The following is a 20446-nucleotide window of genomic DNA, read 5'->3' as shown; positions in this document are numbered from 1 at the left end:
CTTATAAACCCAGAGACTGAAAGGTGGTCTGAACGTGAAATTCCTAACTAAAAGCAAATCGTGGTGGGAAGTCACACCCTGGCCTGTAGCTTTCTTGACAAAGGCCAGTCTTTACCTTTGAAATTGTCTGTTGTCTTTGTGCATCTAAGGTGACATAACTTGGAAAGGTCAGAGTAATCTTTCCCAGACCTCTCAAAGGCACAACCACCAGCACCAGAGCACGCGACCACATTGTTATCTTGTTGCCCACATACCATCTCTGTGTACGGTAAATGCTAACTACCCTGGAACCACCGGTGTAAAAGAAGTGTGTTTCTCTCCGTTTTACTCTTTGTCCAGTCTCAGAGATTTCCCCACTTTGCTTTCTTCCGCCTCCTTAATCTGCCACCAATGACTTCCATGTAATTCTCTGTACATCTCCTCCTTGATTCTAATGTATAAAATAAGCTATACAACTGCCATTTCGGGGGGCATTTTCTCAATCCGTTGAGATTTTGCTTCCCAGCAATTGTCTTCAGTTTGTCTCAAACTCTTCAAGGACGTCTTAAGCTGGATTTTTAAAAATTCAACATTTACTTGCATAGTGGGCAGGTGAAGATTCCAGTGGAGCTCACCCAGGATCACCCTGTAGACCCATGCTAGGCACCGGCCAGGGCCCAGCTCCTGCTTCACATCGGGTGAACTTGTGTGAGTTATCTGTTGGAATCCAGGACCTCCTCTTTGCTTGTGGTAGAGGGTCTGACTTTATTTGAGCTGTTCTTAGAAAACCCTTCGGGTGGCACTAAAGGTTAGGAGTTGAAATAGGCAGCTGCTTTTTAAATTTCTGCTTTTTAGTTAGAACTGCTTACTGTGAGTCTTGAGTAAATCCTTTTGCTGGATAAATAAGATTCCAAACGTGTTCAGCTCTGAAGATAAGGGGCATTTACTCCCTCCAGCTTGAATTTTGGGTTTTCTTAGGTGATTAAAAATGTTTGTGGAGGTGTCTAAGGGTACCCTGCAAGAAAGGGTACCTGTAGGCAATTCCAACACAACTATAAGGAAATAATGGGCTTGTCCAGGGATATATATAGTACAGGCTGGCTACCTAGCACTCAAGAGTCCTCACAGCTGTATTAGGCAGCTGGGAGAGAAACCGAGACACATAAGAGGATGGAAGTGATTTGGGGGGCGACAGCTGCTTGGAGCTCAACCTGTAAGCAGCACACTTTAACCCACCACCCAGTTTCTCTAGAAATTTGTTCAGACTTCCCAGATCGCCAAAGAAAACAAGTTAACATAGGAAATCGTGCCTGTGAAGTCAATAAACCTCCAGAACCCCAGTACCTTGTTACTACCCCACAGGCTATATGTGCAATTTCTATGGAACCTCAATCTGCAAGTACCTACAGAGTTGGGAAAATTTAACTAGAAATGATATCAGCTTGAGATGGCTAAAGTAGGGAGCTTTTGACACCTCCAAACTGATTTTTCTGTATGCTCAATTGGAAACGGCCTGTTCTAAAGTTGAACTGAACGACTGGGAAGCTTATCTTGATTGGAAGTTAGAAGCTTCTAACCAGGCCTGGGGTGGAGGGCTTGATACACACTCCCCCAATGAAGCAACCAAAGGGCTTTTAGACAAGGGAGAGGAGTGTGTTTTTATTGTAGAAAACCAGGTCACCCTAAGAGGGATTGTAGAAAACAGACATGGGATTTAGAAAAAAACAGAAGCAAGCGTAGGGCTGCTCTGAGGACTGGGAGAGGGCATTTCCCCTTCTCCTTATTAATACTTGAGGAGAAATTGAAATTATCCTAAAAGGGGAAATTACTGAGGCTACTTGATCTTTTCTTAACCTTACCCAATTCAGTTCCCTCTCCCTCAGAGTAAAGCTCTGTACAAATGGTAGGGATATCTAATCAACCAATGTCTTTTAAAGTCAGAACCTGTTTCCTTCTAACTAGGGGATGTTACTGGGCAACATATTTTTACTAGTCAAATCTGCCCCAATTCATCTGATAGGGAGATATTTCTTTAAATATGGTTTTTATTGTTGATAGTATTACAGATGTCTCCCATTTCCTCCTCTGTGCCCCTCTCCTCCTAGACCCTAACCCTCCCCCCCAAGTCTTCACTACCCTATTGCTGGGTTCCACAGGCTATGCATATCCTACATTATAAAAGGCTAATATGCAAATAGACCAAAGGGCGAAACGAACAGTCACTATGACATGCACTGACCACCAAGGGGCAGACACTCAATGCAGGAGCTGCCCCCTGGTGGTCAGTGTGCTCCCACAGGGAGGGGGAGCGCTGCTCACCAGAAGCTGGGCTCACGGCTGGCGAGTGGGAGCCTCTCCTGCCTCAGTGGCAGTGCTAAGGACCCTCTGGGGATGTCCAACTGCCAGCTTAGGCCTGCTCCCCTCGGAGGAAGGGTCCCAGACTGTGAGAGGGCACAGATTGGGCTGAAGGACCCCCCCCCCCATCCCCCTAGTGCATGAATGTTGTGCACAGGCCTCTAGTAAGTATATAAGTTCTTTGGTTTATTTCTTCTTGTCACCCCACATCAAGGTATGTCCATCTGTTCCATGCCTCCATGCTTTGGGTTTTATTTTGTCGATCAATTCATTTTGTTCATTAGATTCTACAAATAAGTGAGATCATGTGATATTTGTCTTTCAGGAGAGATTATCTTGAAACCTATGATTCCGAGATATCCTTTTCCCAGACAGTGAAATATATTTAGAACTAAATGAATGAGATACTAAACCAACTTTGGGCCTTTTCCAGTACAGATATTGACAAGACTAAGCCACTCCTATTATATACTTTGCCTCCACCTCACATTCACCAATATCCTTTAAGATCTGATGCACTAGCTCAGCGGTTCTCAACCTGTGGGTCGAGACCCCTTTGGCGGGCAAACGACCCTTTCACAGGGGTCGCCTAAGACCATTCTGCATATCAGATATTTACATTACGATTCATAACAGTAGCAACATTACAGTTATGAAGTCGCAACGAAAATAATTTTATGGTTGGGTCACAACATGAGGAACTGTATTTAAAGGGCCAGAAGGTTGAGAACCACTGCACTAGCTGGAATTAAGCCATTACACAAGATTACTTTAAAACTGGCTTATAATTCCACGTATGAGCCCCTGTAATTCTCCTTCCAGTGAAGAAGCCTAATGGAAAAGGATGGCGGTTTATACAGGATCTCAGAGCTACATATAAAACAGTTATTTCCAGACATCCTTTGGCTCCAAATCCACATACCCTGTTACCAGCCATTCCCGTGGACTGCCAACATTTTTCAGTAATAAATTTATGATGTGGCGTTTCAGCATTCCTTTAGAAAAATACAGTTACTATCTCATTGCCTTTGCCTGGGCAGATCGCTAATTTACTGGGACTGTAGTGCCTCAGGGATATAGAGAGCCTCCCAACTGTTTCTCTCAGACACTAAAAGCTGATTTAATGCACCGGTGAGGTCAAGACGGTCCCGGTGAGGTCAAGAAGGCCCCGGTGAGGTCGAGATGGCCCCGGTGAGGTCGAGATGGCCCCTGTGAGGCTGAGATGGCCCCTGTGAGGCTGAGATGGCCCCTGTGAGACTGAGATGGCCCCTGGGAAGCTGAGAAAAATACCACATGAACTCACTCATTTATGGATAATCAGGACCATTATAGACTGATGAACAAAAATGGATACAGAGGCAGAGCAGCATTGAGCAGAATGTCAAACTACAGTGGGAAGCCTGGGGAGGGTTGGGGGTGGGTAGGAGATCAACCAAAGGACTTATATGCATGCATATGAGAATAACCAATGGACACAAGACACTGGGGGTGGGTGAGGCCAGGGGAATGTCGGGGGGCGGGGGGGGGGGCGGCGAAAAAGGAGACATGTGTAATACTCTTTGTAATACTTCAAGAAAAAAATAAAATAAATAAATAAAATCCTGATTTCTGGGCCTCAAAAAAACCAAAAACTGATTTAATGCTGTTAGTTTCCCTGAGATTCCACTGCAATCCAATACTTGGATGATTCACTGTTAGGCTTTAGGACAGTTGTTCTCAACCTCCTGGCCCTTTAAATACAGTTCCTCATGTTGTGACCCAACCATAAAATTATTTTCGTTGCTACTTCATAACTGTAATGTTGCTACTGTTATGAATCATAATGTAAATATCTGATATGCAGGATGGTCTTAGGTGACCCCTGTGAAAGGGTCGTTTGACCGCCAAAGGGGTTTTGACCCAACAGGTTGAGAACCACTGCTCTAGGATATTACCAGACTCTTGAAAGGACACAACAGCTAGCTATAAAGCAGTGGTTCTCAACCTTGGCTGCACATTAGAATCACCTGGGAATCTTCTTAAAATCCTGATTTCTGGGCCTCATCCTCCAGAAATTCTGTTTCTTTGTTACTAATGTTGTGGCCTCACCCCATAACAAAGAAACAGAATTTCTGGAGGATGAGGCCCAGAAATCAGGATTTTAAAAAGATTCCCAGGTGATTCTAATGTGCAGCCAAGCTTGAGAACCACTGCAATAAAAGAGCCGCAGGCCTCAAAGGACAAGCTTCCATTTTGTTTGCCCCAAGTAAAATACCTTGGCCATCTCCTATCAAAAGGTGGGCTACTGATGAACTCTGACTCAGAGGGATCCTATCCTTTCCTCCTCCAAAAACAAAACAGCTTAGAGGATTCCTGGGTCCGACTGGATACTGTCACAATGGGGTTCCAAGCTTTTTATTAACGAGCCGACCTCTATATGTCTTCTTAAAATCAGATCAGCCCGATCCAATTTAGTGGAACCCTGGAGGGAAACAAGTTGTGAAAGCTCTAAAGAAAGAATTTTCCAAAGCTGCCACTTTGGGACACTCTAATTATAAACTTCCTTTCTTTTTTAGACATGAAAATAAAGGAAATGTTTTAGGAGTTCTAACTCAGAAACATAGAGATCATCATAGACCTATAGGATGTTACAGTCAGCAATTAGACTCAGTAGCATAAGGACCATCTCTGCTACAGCCGTGCTGTGCAAACAAACAGATGGGCTGCTGATTAACTCTGAAAGACTCAGAGCTATGGGCTCTGCTTTAACTATTTATGTTCCTCATTCTGCTGAATCTTGAGTGGTTACTCTTTTTGAGAATAAAAATGGAAGGAATCAGACCCAGGTGGCTGCATTCATTGTACTTGGTACAACACTGGTGGTGACAAATTCAGTACAAGTTCATTTATTCAACATTATTTGTTACTATGTTCCAGGAGCTGTTCTAAGCACTTAGGAAAATACATATACGGTTCATATGTTCTTTCCACCAACCCTTAGAGGTAGAGACTATTATCACCCCCATTTTACAGGTGGGGACACTGAGGTATCAAGACTAACATTAGGTCACTTGCCAGAGGACACAGTTAATATAGAGTCTGGAAGCTGGTTTCAGAGCCTCTATATTGAAACCTAATCTAAGGCAATCAGGGCCTCCTTTAGTTCCCTTTGGTGGAGGGAACTTTTAGGAGTGGGTTAGTGGCATCTGAACATCATATGCAGGGGAGGATTTGCACATGGGTGGGGGGCAGGAGGGAGGAGCAGCTTCTTGCTGGTAGAAAGGGGAGGCCCATTGCTGACTCTGCGGTTGAAGAGTTGCAGGGATTTCCCAAGTGTAGGGTGGGCTCTCTTAAACACAGTTTAACAGCCAGAGAAAGAAATGACAAATTTATGTTTTATTTCTTCCATCAATAGGATATGTTTTTGTTAAATGAATGAATGTTTGTTAAATGAACCAAGCACACTGAGGCTGGATTTCAGCTAACCGATACCAAGCTGATGGCATAATAGAGAAGTCATTTCTCTACTTCCTGTTTTTCAGGGTCCAAAACATGTGTTGTGGGCATCTCCCACGGAGAAGCATTTGTAGAAACAGTGCTTGAGGCTAGAGATTGGCAAGTGGAATGCTATTGTTGGACCCGAGGCTTCTGGCTTTGCACTGTGGGGTGCTCCTTCTGCACGGGTCTGTGGTCACCAGCAAGCCCCCAAGCCAAAGTTCACGAAGTTCACAGCCCACTGTTCGCATGCTTTAGGCCTCAGGGCCTGCAGATCCCTTGTCTAGATTCTCCCTGGTCCTGAAGGCCAATCTAATGCATACTTTTTCCTGTGTTGATATTTTAAATCTCCAAATTATTGTTTACTATTTTATTTATGGTAAGCGAAACCCTTTTTTAGGGGATAAGAAAAAATCAGTAAGTACTTCACTCTCTCTGTATCCTCTGCAGTGCGGCTCCCCAGCTGCTCACGCCTGAGCTGCAGGTTGAGGAGGAAAATGCAGCATGAGATAGAAGTGCCCTTTTCCTGTCTTCACCTGGCCCAGGTTCATGTCCACAGCCTTCCTCATCCGTTTCCACCATGAGGAGGGGAGGGCCTGTTGCAGGATGTCCCTCCTCACCCTGTCAAGGGAACCCGGAGAGCTGCCCCGAGCCCAGGCCCTGCTTCCACTCGAGGCCTCAGAGCCTGCTCTGAGCTGAGCTTCAGTGCCTGGGTCTGGCCTGCTGGATAGATTCAGGGAGGAGGGGGTAAGACCCAGACTTTGTCTCATAGGAAATGCTAAACTTGCATAGCCAGAAGCTTTTCTGGAAGAAAGGGTTTTTTGAGCCACATGCTAGCCAGACAAAGGACCAGGCCCCGGGACACGCAGTTGGAACCGCCAACAGCAGGCCTGGATGGAGAAGGCACATCCGCTGTCCTAGAGCGGAGGGCTTTTTTATATATTACTAGAGGCCCGGTGCATGAAATTCATGCACGGGAGGAGGGGTGTCCCTCAGCCTGGCCTGCACCCTCTCTAGTACGGGACCCCTTGGGGGATGTCTGACTGCCGGCAGTCCAACATCCCTCTCGAAATCCAGGACTGCTGGCTCCTAACCACTCTCCTGCCTGCCAGCCCAATCCCACACTGACCTGATTCCCCTAACTGCTCTCCCCTGCCAGTCTGATCCCCCTAACTGCTCTACCCTGCCAGCCTGATCCCCCTAGCTGCCCTCCCCTGCCGGCCTGATCCCCCTAACTGCCCTCCCCTGCCAGCCTGATCCCCCTAACTGCTTTCCCCTGCCGACCTGATCCCCCTAACTGCCCTCCCCTGCCAGCCTGATCCCCCTAACTGCCCTCCCCTGCCAGCCTGATCCCCCTAACTGCTTTCCCCTGCCGACCTGATCGCCCTAATTGCTCTCCCCTGCCAGCCTGATCCCCCTAACTGCCCTCCCCTGCTGGCCTGATCCCCCTAGCTGCCCTCCCCTGCCAGCCTGATCCCCCTAACTGCCCTCCCCTGCCGGCCTGATCCCCCTAACTGCCCTCCCCTGCCGGCCTGATCCCCCTAACTGCCCTCCCCTGCCGGCCTGATCCCCCTAACTGCCCTCCCCTGCCGGCCTGATCCCCCTAACTGCCCTCCCCTGCCGGCCTGATCCCCCTAACTGCCCTCCCCTGCCGGCCTGATCCCCCTAACTGCCCTCCCCTGCCGGCCTGATCCCCCTAACTGCCCTCCCCTGCCGGCCTGATCCCCCTAACTGCCCTCCCCTGCCGGCCTGATCCCCCTAGCTGCCCTCCCCTGCCGGCCTGATCCCCCTAACTGCCCTCCCCTGCCGGCCTGATCCCCCTAACTGCCCTCCCCTGCCGGCCTGATCCCCCTAGCTGCCCTCCCCTGCCGGCCTGATCCCCCTAACTGCCCTCCCCTGCCGGCCTGATCCCCCTAACTGCCCTCCCCTGCCGGCCTGATCCCCCTAACTGCCCTCCCCTGTCGGCCTGATCCCCCTAACTGCCCTCCCCTGCCGGCCTGATCCCCCTAACTGCCCTCCCCTGCCGGCCTGATCCCCCTAACTGCCCTCCCCTGCCGGCCTGATCCCCCTAACTGCCCTCCCCTGCCGGCCTGATCCCCCTAACTGCCCTCCCCTGCCGGCCTGATCCCCCTAACTGCCCTCCCCTGCCGGCCTGATCCCCCTAACTGCCCTCCCCTGCCGGCCTGATCCCCCTAACTGCCCTCCCCTGCCGGCCTGATCTCCCTAACTGCCCTCCCCTGCTGGCCTGATCCCCCTAACTGCCCTCCCCTGCTGGCCTGATCCCCCTAACTGCCTCTGCCTTGGCCCCGCCACCATGGTTTTGTCTTGAAGGACATCTGATCTAATTAGCATATTACCCTTTTATTAGTATAGATGTTTGGGGGTAAAAATATGGAAGTCGTTTTGAAAGACTTGACACTGGCTCTAGAGGAGGGGAAAGGTGAAGTGGGGAAGTTCTAGGATGGTGCCCTGTTCCTGAGGGAGAAGCATTTACTGGGGATCGGTGTGGGCACCGCAGCCGGCGGGCTGCTCCTCTTGGGTCGCCATCCTATGCTGAGGCAGAGCTACATCCACTCAGGACCCCGCGCCGACTTTTGTTCGTTGGCCCACAGCTACCAACTGGGGAATGACTCTTGTTTTCCTCCCGTCTCTGGCCTGCTGTAACTTAATTTAGGACATCTTAGACCTTTTTCTTGTCAGAGGTTTTTCATCTTTCACTTCTGCTTTCCCACACTTGGGGTACGTTTTCCCCTCGCTTTCTGTTCTGTAAAAGTTTTTGGGTTTTGCAAATGAAGGTTGTGGGAGGCAGTGCTGGAGAGCAGGAAGGCCCTGTCTTTGACCGGGTACTGGCAGAGCGTGTTCAGTGAATGGTGTCTCAGGCTCTGCACTTAGGATTGGCGTGTTTTTCCGTATGTGTATTTTACCCCAACGACAACAGTATCTTGTGATTATGAGAGGCGTAGCAGCTCATCTGTTACCGAGGAAGAATACAAGAAAAGAAGGCGATGGAAGAAGAGGCTCATTTTTTAAAATCCTCACCCGAGGATATGTTTTTATTGATTTTAGAGGAAGAGGAAGAGAGAGAGAGTGAGACATCTATTGCCGCCCATATGCACCCCAACCAGGGATTGAACCCATCGCCTTGGTTCAGATGCTCCAACCAACTGAGCCACCCGGCCACAGCCTAATTTGTCTTAATTGCTGTGAAAATGGGGAGTCCAAAGTGAAAGTGTAGACTGACTCAATAATTTTACCTTTGGCATTTATCTTAAAGAAACAAAGATGTATACAAAGTTTTAGCAGAATCACAGTGGTGAAAAATTGCAAACAATTAGATGGCGAGTAGTAGATGGACTATTATTTTGCACAACCAAAAATGGAATATTATTTTGCCACTAAAAAGTATGCCATAAATGTTTTTTATTAAAGCATAGTGCAACCCCATTTTTTTTATAAAAAGCATAGTATATATATTTTACATATGTGCATAGAAAATACTCAGAAGAAGTATACCCTAATATTAACAATGGATTATACCAAAGGCACAGAATTATGGATGATTCTTATTTCCCTGTCTATTTAAGTTTTTTCTTCCAGCGAGAGCACATTTCTGTGCAACACCGTGAGAGAGGAAATGCATGTGAAGGCAACAGTTTACCAGTGGTCAGCAAACTCATTCGTCAGCAGAGCCAAATATCAACAGTACAACGATTGAAATTTCTTTTGAGAGCCACATTTTTTAAACTTAAACTATATAGGTAGGTACATTGTTATTAACTTAATTAGGGTACTCCTCAGGCTTAGGAAGAGCCACACTCAAGGGGCCAAAGAGCCGCATGTGGCTGGCGAGCCGCAGTCTGCCGACCACGGGTTAGGCAATTAGCCTCCTCACTCCTCACCAGGGCAGTCTGCCCTGCCACATCCTCACCTGATCTGGGGGAGACCAGCTCTCTAACGATTCTGCCTCTGCAGACCGAGAAGTCAGCAGGGACCCCAGGAGCATGTTCAAATACGGCCTCTGAAGTTCAGAGATCCAAGAGGATCTCCATTCAACTTTCCTGATGCTCAAGCCACGTCGGTAAAGGGGTGGCCGCTCCTCGTTCATGGGTCCCTCTGCAATGAAGAGCTGGGAGAACAGTTTTGCCTCCACTTAGGGTTTCACAGAGGTTTTCTTTCTTTCTTTTTTAATCTTTCACAGAGATTTTCCTTAGAGATCGAGTTAATTCATTTTCCAGGACTTGGCTCACCTCTTCCACTTCACTTGAGGAATCCCTAGTGGCTATACACCTTGGTTGTAAAAGCCCACATACTTTTCAGCCACATTATAGAACTCAGTGGAAGGCAGTTGTTCTCTTAGTTCATGATCTTCTCAGGATCCTGCGTGCAGTGGTGGGTTTCTCAAGAAATGACTTGCTCCCTTGCGGTTGGAGACACAGAACCGCATGCTGAGCCAGAGGCCTCCAGAAGCACGATCTGAAGGGTGTGGAGGAGGGGCCCGCCTAGCTGTGACTCTGATCAAGCCTCCCTCCTCCCTGGACCTCAGCCTCCTCTGCAAAATGGCCAGGGAGGAGGTCTGGACCAAGTGATGGGGAGGCCCTCACAGCTCTAATAGCCGGTGCTGAGAGCACAGCCGGCCCTTCCCCCCAATACCTGTGCACGATAGTATTGCAACCCATATGGTAGGTAGACTACAGTTTTGTTTTGTGTCAATTAAAGACAAAGAAAAAGCATCCCCCCACCCCTCCACCCAACGAAAGTAATAATAACGAGAATGAATACATAAAGAAGGCGGATAAAAACGAAGGGAAGGGCTGTTGCTCCCCTTGTAAGGGGAGTTCTCAGTGGGAAGTCTTGTAGTGGCTGTTGCGCAGGGCCCCTCACCATCTTAGACGTATCTCTCTGAAGGGCTGGGCTTGCCTGCGGGCCTGACCAGGGGCCTGAAAGAGAGACAACCATCATTGCGGTGAGCGCAGTGCAGCAGCATCCATGTCCACCCGCCCTCCCCGGCCTCCCAGCCTCGTCAGGGTCTGAGGACCTGTCCCTGGGACAGAGCACAGGGCTGGCGGAGTGACCTCAGCAACCTACCAAGTGCCTGACTTGTGCCACCTTGTTTGTTTAACCCGCAGCAAAGTGAGGGGCAGGCACTGGTAATGAGGGCTAGAGAGCGTGCGTGCCCAAGGGCACAGAACTAGCAGGTGGTGGAGCCAGGATCTGAACACAGGACCTCTGTCAAAGATCCCCATGGAGGTGAGAGAAGGAAGCTGATAATCAAATCAGCAGTTGACCTGATTCTCAGGCCCCGAGAGGGTCACAGGGGAGGACGTGAGCAAACCACCACCATCAGCCGAGTGGAGCTACTTTATTTAAAAGTCCCCTTGACCCCCAACAGTCTTCAGCGGGACCCCCTCTCAGGTCACTCCCTGCGCCATCACCTGAAGACCCCCCCGCCCCATGCAGAACACCCCGTGTCACCTGCCGCTGCCCAGCTGTTGCACAGTGGACGTGTTTGCCTCAACTCAACCCCTCTAGCCTGCTGTCTCCTGGGCTGTGTGTCTAACCTTCAACGCTGGCAATCCCAATAAAGTTTTCAAATGCATTTTTTAAAAAATAAAAAATTAAGTCCCCTTGATAACCACACTAGAAATGTGTGCGAATTCAGTACTGGGCTAGCGCCCCCTGTCTGCACACGCCATGCTCCAAAACTTTGCCCACAGTCATCACCGCGTGTGTTCGCTCAGGCGCGTGGACTCCTCAGCTACGTTTCATCTGCACAGCGTTGTGTTTTATTCTCAGCTACTCATTTCAACACGGGAATTTTCAGAAAGAGAAAAGGGATAATTCTCCTCCAAAAGCTCCCAACTGAACCCCAAGGATTGAGCTTGCTAAAATTCTCTGTTTTTAAAGTCTTTATCCTCTTAGTTTATCACCTACAATATATGCATTGGAAATTCATTACACTTCCGTGGTTAGAAATAAGGATGTGTAAGATCTTGAACTTGCATCCCTGCAGAGAAATATCAAGGAGTGCGAAGTGCACGCCCCAGGTTTAAAGTCTGAAATGCTTTCATCTACTGAAAGGAACTGGTGAATGTGGTTGGTTTTCCTTAACCCCCTGCTTTCGTAGCCCCGGAGCACAGGAAGGAGCTGGCGCTGCTACTTGCTGGCATGATGGCCTTGAACAAGTCACTGCGTGGTGGGCCTCAGCTTCCCCACCGTAAAACAGTGGCCACAGTGACTGCTTTAAAAGTTGTTATGAAACCTGAAATTTAAATATGTCTACCTATACAGGGTGTCCCCCCAAATATATACACACTTTGAATAATCACTAATCCCCATGGGTTAAATCTGAGAAGAAACATGGGAATTAACAATTATTCGAAGTGTGTGCACACTTCCGGGAAGACACCCAATATAATTATAAGCCAAGTCCTGGGTACACTGGAGGCTTTCATCCAGCCATCAGCTGGTGGCTATTGTTGTCGATAATCTGAGTGTACATGTCTCTGCCCCCTTGGGTAGGTTTTCTGGCCTCTGAGCAGGGGTCTGTGAGATGGGACCATGGGGTCCACCTATCACCTGGGGTTGCTGTGAGGATAAGAGAGCCTGAGTGTAACCTGCTTGGCAGCGCGGGGCTGGAATGGGTGCTTGTTACACACGAGCACGGGGCTGCCTCGGCCTCGGCCGGGAAGGAGAGCGGAGACGGAGGCCTTGTCCTCTCTGTGATCATTTCAGAAGGACCCCGGGCTGAGCCTGGATGGGCAGTCACTTGAGCTGCCAGAGAGCTGCCTCTGGTGCCCCCTTTCTTTCCCTCGTTCTTGGCAGCCAGTCCGGGCCCTGCATGGCACAGGGACATTAGGGACCAAGGCCCTTACTTATTTGGTTCAGGTGATAAAAGATGGGCGCTCAAGAAACTAGATAGAGCAAGTCAGAGAAAAAATAAATAAGTAAAGCTTTCTTATGAAAACACCAAACCGCAGCTGTAATCATCCAGATAAAAAGACCTCAGGTTTTTTTGAGGAGCTGGAGTAAATGGGGAGACCCTTCGGATTTTTTATTTTTTGGCGCTAGGCCAAACAAGATGCAGATTTCCTGAAGCCACAGTGCTCCCCATCAGCCCAGCCTGGGCCTGTGTTTCCTCCATTTGCCAGCGTTTAGCCTCTCTGCTCATCCACCAGGCCTAGTCCCTGTCCCCCGGACTCCACTGCTAAGGCCTCTCAGGCGGGTTCCTATCGTCTGCTGCCTGGGGAGCTAGAACCTGAGCCCAGGGCTGCCCAGCGGGTTAGCAGGCCCAACCGTTAGGAGACTCACCTGGGACATTTGCAAACGCGCCGTCGGTTCCCTGGATAAGGAAAAAGAAGAGGTGGAGTGACTGCCGCCAATAGGCCCCAAGTGTGGTTTTTTCTTCCCTTTTCCTGTTTCCTTAGGTTTCTAACTCTTGGGAGCCCAGGTGAGGGCTTCTTTTCCATCCTTCTTCGCATCAATGAAAAGAAAGCAAACTACACTTCCTCCCCCCCCCCCCAACACTAACACCAACATTGCAAATACAGATGTGGTTTGCCTCAGTGGGAACCAAAGCCGGGTAGGGGGCCCATGGGGAGAGGGTCAAGGTTGAACCTCCATCCCTGGTGGTTTTGACCCCACCTCAAGGGCACGGGTCCCAGGGCCCAGAGGCGGCCCCCTCCAGCCCCCCCGCGGGTGTTTGTGATGAACCTGGTCCACCGCTAGGAGATTGGTAGGGATCTGTGTTCCATCAGAACCTTCCCAGGGAATGGAAGACGGGAGGGGAGGGGCTTTCCCGAGTCCAATCTCCTTGGAGAAACTGGCTGTGCCTGGCCCTGCAGCTCAGAGTCCCAGACATCTCCACCCCACTCCCAGCCAGAGTCACCTCCCAGCAAAGGGTCACCTCCCAGCACAGGGTCACCTCCCAGCAAAGGGTCACCTCCCAGTAAAGGGTCACCTCCCAGCACAGGGTCCCCTCCCAGCACAGGGTCACCTCCCAGCAAAGGGTCACCTCCCAGCACAGGGTCGCCTCCCAGCACAGGGTCCCCTCCCAGCACAGGGTCACCTCCCAGCACAGGGTCACCTCCCAGCAGAGGGTCCCCTCCCAGCCAGGGTCCCCTCCCAGCACAGGGTCACCTCCCAGCAGAGGGTCCCCTCCCAGCACAGGGTCACCTCCCAGCAGAGGGTCCCCTCCCAGCACAGGGTCACCTCCCAGCACAGGGTCGCCTCCCAGCACAGGGTCCCCTCCCAGCACAGGGTCGCCTCCCAGCACAGGGTCCCCTCCCAGCACAGGGTCACCTTCCAGCCAAGGGTCACCTCCCAGCAAAGGGTCGCCTCTCAGCACAGGGTCCCCTCCCAGCAAAGGGTCACCTCCCAGCAGAGGGTCCCCTCCCAGCACAGGGTCACCTCCCAGCCAAGGGTCGCCGGGAGCGGGCTGCGCAGCGGGCGGTAGCGGAGCGGACGGCTCCCCGAGGAACCCCCCCTCCCCGCCCCGGACTCACTGTAGCTGCAGATGACAGTGATGATCAGCGACAGGAGGAGGACCGCGCAGGTCCCCGCCAGCGGCGCCCAGATGTAGATGACGCAGGCGAAGTGCAGCTCCCTGGTGTCCACTGGCCACACCGAGGACGCCAACGTTTAGGAGCGGGCCGGGGTCCCCCCCTCCCTACCCCCGCCGCCCGGGCTCCTCTCCGTCCTCCCTCGGCGGTCAGGACCGTCCCCGCCCCGCCCCGGGACCCCGCGCCGCCTCACCTGCGGGGCCCGCTGCCGGCCGGCAGGCCTCCGGGCGCGGGGACACCGGCCGCGACGCGTTGGTGGGCGGCGGCGGCGTGGGGGGTCGCGGCGCGGGCGTGGTGGTGGGCTTGGCTGCGGGAGCGACAGAGCGGGGCTGGGGCCGGGCGGGGGCTCTGCACCGGAACCCTCGCCCGCTCCGCGCGCCTCTGCCCTGGGGGTCGCCCCTCCCGGCGCCGCCCCGAGAACCACAGGCGGCCATCCGCGCGTCCGGGTGCTGGCCCCGCGGCGGCCCCTGCTGCTCCCCGGGTTCCGCGAAGGTGCCCCCGGCGCTCCCGCTGGGCCGCAGGAGCTCGCTCCCCTCCGTCCGCCTCTCTCCGGGGCTCGTCCCCGCCCGGGGGGCGCTGCCTCGTGGGCGCGGGTGAGTACCCACGCTCCACTGACGAGGAAACGGAGGCTCAGAGAACTTAAGTCCCGTGCCCAGGCCCACACGGGCACCGGAACTCGAACCCAGACCGGCCGGACCCAGAAAGCTATCTTCAGTCCCTACCCGGCTGCCCGTCAGCCTCAGTTTCCCGGTCTGTGAAATGGGTACAGGATCTAATGAGCTCCCCAGGGGCGCTAAGAGGCTCGAAAGCGGGGCGCGTCCCTGGGAAAAACGGGTTCGGAGGCGAGTGCCCACCCCCACCCCGAGCGGCGCCCGGACCTGGCAGGAAGACGGGCACGAAGGGGCTGAAGTACATGATCGAGTTGCTCAGGACCGAGCAGAAATAGTAGCCTTCGTCCTCCTTGCGGAAGCTGTTCAGGATGAGGCTGTAGCGGTCGTCCCCGACCTTCGCGCCCGAGAACCGGCTGTCGTCCGGCACCTTGACGGGCTTGCCGCGGACCTTGGAGATGAACATGAGGAAGGTGGGGCTGCGGGCGGCGCCGGGCTCCAGGAACAGCCAGGAGCAGCCCGGGCCCGGCACGGACAGCAGCACCTCGCACTGCAGCTCCACCCGCCGGCCCAGGGCCGCCGTCGTCTCCCGCGGCGTCATCCGGAACTCGCTGGCCCCCAGGGCCGCGGCGGCGTCTGCGGGGATGCGGACGGAGAGGCTGAGCGCGGAGCCCAGCGCCTCCCCCGTCTTCCTGCCCCCCGACCCCCGCCCGCCGCCACCCCCGAGGGGCGCGAACTCACGGAGCAGCAGGCCCAGTGGCAGGAGCCACCCGGCCCCTGGCGAGGTCATGGCGCGCTCCCGCGGCGCGGCTCCGCTCCGGCTCAGATGCGAGCGAAGAGACGGGGTGGGACGCCGAGGGGAGAAGTTGCTCCCTTCGGACCGATTCCACCTTCGGAGGATGTGATGTCACCCGTCGCCCCGCTTTTTGCGGTTGTCACCTTCCAGCCCGGCGAGGGGGCTGGGGCCCTTGGGTAGGAGCCGTCGGGGCGGCCTGGCGGGGGCTGGGGCAGCCGAGAACCGCAGGGGTGAGGCTGAAGGAAAGGGCTGGGACACGGCCCTCGGAAATGGCACTTCTGTGGGGGTGGGAGAGTGATGCGAGGTTAGAGGCCTCAAAACCCCAGGGCGGGAGCGAGCAGAAATCAGAGAGGAGTCCCCTTCGTTGGCCCTCTCTCAGTGTTTCTAGCGCGGTCACCTTGGGGCTTGGTCTGCATGAAGGGCATCCAGGGCTGAGAGGGAAGCCGGTTAATGGCTTGCCCACTTCTCGGCACTGGGTCCGGGGAGCCAGGTGTTCACCCAGGAGGGACCGTGGGGCAGGCGGTTCCCCGTGGACCACACCCTGGCTCTCTCCTGGCCTGTCCTCCAGTTGTGAACGTTAGTCTCATGACTCTGATAGCAGGACCTGATAGTGTCACTCCTGCACCTCCCTGACCTGCAGGACTGACTGGGTGAAAGCTTAACCCTGGCCCAGCTCAGAGGCTTTGAGTGCTGGCTTCCCCCAGCCTCTGCCCAGTTCCCCCCCCCCCCCCCCCCCAATGCACTCCCTCTCACAGGCCTTGAGATTGTCTGAACTCCTCTTGCCTTTGCTGTTCCCTGTGCTTGGAAGACTTTCTGCGTCAGCCCTGGGGCCAGCTCCTGGGCTGTGAGACCTGGACCCCATTTCTCTGTATCCCTGGTCCTGGGTGCTGGGAGGGATATGGGTGTAGCCGGGTGAATGCAGGCAGTTTCCCCTCTCTGCCCTGGCACACGTGGCCCCTTTCCCTTTGTCCATTGCGGTACTGAAACCTTCCAGACCCAGGGGGTGCCCTCCTCCCAGTTCTTTGGGGCTTCCAGACCTGCCCACTTCGAACCCTATATTGGGGGCACTTCGGACTGTTGCTTAATTCTGGAGCCAAGCCACCTGGCGTTATCTGTTCTATGTGCCCGCCCCACCTGTGGGTTCTGTCTGGTGGGGACCATGTCCCAGATCCCAGCTTGGGCTGAGCTGTGTTTATGAACGGTACTCCCTTTGTGGAATCCTAAGAAGTGTCCAATGGACTTTTAAAAAAAAAATGACTTTGATTTCCATGCTCCCCTTCCCCTTCTCAAAGCATCAAGATGCTTACTAAAACATGGAGCCTTTTACATTTTCTATTTGAAACTGTTTTTAAAGTGTCTTTTAACTTACAAGAATCACATATTCTTGAAAAACTTCAGATAATACAAAAAAGAACAGAGGGAAAGCTCTGTCTCAACTTTCCTCATAGTCATCCATTCTCCAGAGAAAATCACTGTTACTTTTGAGTGTGTCCCTCAGATATTATCTGTTCACAGACAGATGTTTAGATATTGTTTGAGATACATGCAGTTGTACCATATATATATATATATATATATATATATATATATATATATATATATATATATGCAACTCACCTTTTTTATCCAACAGGAGAAGGAAAGATTTTCATGTAAGCTTATGTAGAGTTACCCCATTCTTCTAAGTGGGTGCATTTTCATTTCAGCAATTTCTCAATTTTTGTAATTACTAGCAAGGCTGCAGTAGATATAATGTATCTGTATCCTTGGGGACTTGCACCGGTACATGTAACATTTACACATTAAAGATGAGAGAGGTTGGGAAGGAAACCCTTTATAATTATGGTTATGAAAGGGAACACCGAAATGGATCCCCTGGCATACGTGTGTGTGTGTGTGTGTGTGTGTGTGTGTGTGTGTGTGTCCCTGGGTGTATAGACACAGGGCTGGGCCTTAACTCACGTAAGTGAAAGTGACAGCTAAGTCCAGACAGGCCAGGGATGTGGCAATCCTCATTTTAGATAGCAGCTTGCCGTTTTTATTTGTTTATCTAATTTTTTGTTACTCCTCACCGGAGGATACATTTTTTCCATGATTTTTAGAGAGAGTGGAAGCGAGGGGGAGAGACAAAGAGAGAGAAACATTGATGTGAGAGAGACACACCGATTGGTTGCCTCCCTCACACAACCAAGCCGGGCCAGAGATTAACCTGCAACCGAGGTAGGTGCCCGCCAACCGAGGGCCGATGCTCTAACCCAGCCGTGGGCAAACTACAGCCTGTGGGCTGGATCCGGCCGGTTTGAAATGAATAAAAATATTGAAAAAAAAGACTGTACCCTTTTATGTCATGATGTTTACTTTGAATTTATATTAGTTCACACAAACACTCCATCCATGCTTTTGTTCCGGCCCTCCGGTCCAGTTTAAGAACCCATTGTGGCCCTCGAGTCAAAAAGTTTGCCCACCCCTGCTCTAACCACTGAGCAACTGGGTAGGGCGCAGCTTGCCATTTTGCCTCTTCTCTGTGCCCACCGCAAGGGTGTCAGATGGCCCTGCTGGCCAAAGGATGCAACTGGGGGCATGGTGAAGAGGACGGACAGCTAAGGAAGTATTCCTCCTCCAGGGGAGGAAGCATGGAGGGGAGCCAGGGTCCACCTGCAGATATTTGGACCTTGGAAACGATGCCCTTGGGTACGATGATGGTCAGATTTGGGGTGCAATGCATGAAAATAGAGTAGTCCCCTCTCAATCTCCAGGAAACGAGACTTGGAGGCCTTCCAGCCTGTGGCTAAGCAGAGCATGAGCCCTGGGAGAGGCAGCCCCCTTTGTACAGAGCGACGGAGGGTGGGGGGAGGCCAAGGCAGCATGTCAAACCCACCAAGGAGGCTTTGTGACCCCAATGATATTTTTCACAGAACGTGGTGGATTTTCAGTGTAACCACAACGACATCCGCTGTGTATCAGGCAGAAGAGCAGATGCAATTGCGAAAGTTTTGGGGGTGCTCGCTTGTGCTGGGGCCAGGTGTGCAGAGGGCTGGATTTGGCCTGCCTCTCCCCTCCAGGTGAGCTCCCACCCCCACACTGCAGCACTCACCTGGGGTGGCGTGAAGAGATGAGAACAGCTGTACTCGCCCAGCAAGCCCCTTATTTTTGAAAAGCATCCAGAGGGAGAGAGAGAGAGAGAGAGAGAGAGAGAGAGAGAGAGAGAGAGAGAGAGTAATCAGTTTTCTGTGCTGAATTGAAACAGGTCTTCGTTTTTCTCAAGGTGTTTGTTCTTAAAACATGGAAAGAAAATAACTTTAATTTACACAACTTTAAGACATATTCAGAATGCATAACTGGGTGGGGCAGTGGTAGGAAAGTAATCAGGGCTCAGTGTCACAGTCCCTAAGACGCTGACGGACGACCTGGAATGATGGCTAACTCGCCTGCTGTCTCTCTCCCCTTGCCTAAGGAGATGCTTGTTGGGCCCTACAAAGGCTTTAAAAGGCCTTGCTTTATCTCGGCCATAAATATGTACCTGTCAACTCTATCTCACTTTTGCCACTCGCACTTCCCTCCACCCTGGGAACCTCCAAGCTCAGGCAGGCTGCTGCCATCTCTTGCCTGGACTTCTGCAGTGGTCTCCTAACCGGCCACCCCACTTTTACTCTGGTCCCTTCCATTGCTTCTGGTCCTTTCCAGTGGAAACCCTGTCCTGCCAACCCCCTGCTTCAATCTGCAAGGGCTTTATAGGGCCCTAGGGGAACATGGGGTGGTCCCCAAAGTTGCCCGAGGCCCTGCATGCTCCCTCGCCAGCCCTAACACCACCCTTTCCCGCTCGCCTTCTTCACGTGTAGTGGGCGTGGCGTCTTGGTGTTTTTGAAAGGGTCCTTTTTCCTTTCCACTTCAATGCCTCTGAGCAAGCTGTTCTCTAAGCCAGGAACGCCCTCAGCTCTGCTCAGTAAGACCCAGCTCAAGCCTCTGCTCTCTACGGGGCTCAGCTCCTTGTTCCTCCCCCGCCCCTGTGCGGTATAGACTGCCTGGACCTCGGGCATCCCTGGACTGCAGCACTTACGCTGCATAGCAACGGCTTCTTTGTTCTTCATCTTGATGACCAGACCCTGGTTCCTCGAGGAAGAGACCTTGTCTTGCTCATATATGTACAGTGGTGCCTAACAGAGGGTGTGGCACCCTCTTGGTCTCAGGGAAACCCTTGTTTGGTAAATGCTAAATGAGAGCAAAAGAAGGTGCAGCAAGCCAGAGGAGGTAGAGATAGTTGACTTCAGGTAAGTGGGGTCATGAAGTGTCTGGTTTGGAGATAAGGTTAGAATTAGGAGACAGGTTGGTTAGAATGAGGCATGGGACTTGGTCAAGATGGTGCCGATACGATGCTTTAATACATAGTCATGACATGGTTGAAAGAAAAAGAAGGAGGAAGAGGAGAAGGTAGATGCATTAATAGCGTATAAAAGGATATGTAACTCAAATTCGGATGTGAATTCACTCCAGAAGAGATGCAAATGATGTAACAGTCTGAACAGAGTTTAAAATAAAGAGAGTAGCATGTAGAAAATGCAGGAATCAAACAGGAACAATTGGAGGATGATAAATATTGAGCATACTGGGAATGAGAACCTTAGCTATAAACATACACTCCACATTGGACATAGTTGAAGGGAGAATGAGTAAAATGG

At 51.9% G+C, this 20446-nt stretch overlaps 1 protein-coding gene across 2 annotated transcripts; it reads right to left on the bottom strand.

Annotated features, from left to right (window-relative positions):
* Positions 1–8836: 8836 nt before the first annotated feature.
* Positions 8837–15923, bottom strand: CD8A (CD8 subunit alpha). 2 transcript variants are annotated; one of them, XM_081101558.1, is made up of 7 exons: positions 15716–15856; positions 15245–15610; positions 14560–14673; positions 14310–14420; positions 13117–13147; positions 10690–10745; positions 9213–10281 (listed from the first exon to the last, which is right to left on the bottom strand). In XM_081101558.1, exons 1-6 carry the CDS (start codon positions 15762–15764, stop codon positions 10694–10696), a joined length of 723 nt encoding a protein of 240 aa, XP_080957684.1. In that variant the 5' UTR covers positions 15765–15856; the 3' UTR covers positions 9213–10281; positions 10690–10693. The 2 variants fall into 2 exon arrangements, with proteins under 2 accessions (XP_080957683.1, XP_080957684.1); XM_081101557.1 differs by having other exon boundaries at positions 8837–10745; positions 15716–15923.
* Positions 15924–20446: the final 4523 nt, after the last annotated feature.

Source organism: Myotis nattereri (genome assembly GCF_964212035.1).
Source record: "Myotis nattereri genome assembly, chromosome: 10".
In the NCBI taxonomy this organism is placed as follows: Eukaryota; Metazoa; Chordata; class Mammalia; order Chiroptera; family Vespertilionidae; genus Myotis; species Myotis nattereri.
Note: the sequence above shows the minus strand (reverse complement) of the source record. Positions and strands in the feature narration are given on the sequence as shown.

Bases quoted from the DNA above. Each gene is read 5' to 3' on its own strand.
- CD8A (XM_081101557.1), bottom strand. From the start codon at position 15,764: ATGACCTCGCCAGGGGCCGGGTGGCTCCTGCCACTGGGCCTGCTGCTC. The intron at 15,611-15,715 runs GTGAGTTCGCGC...GCATCCCCGCAG, and splicing joins GCCACTGGGCCTGCTGCTCC to ACGCCGCCGCGGCCCTGGGG. The intron at 14,421-14,559 runs GTGAGGCGGCGC...CGGTGTGGCCAG, and splicing joins GCCGGCAGCGGGCCCCGCAG to TGGACACCAGGGAGCTGCAC.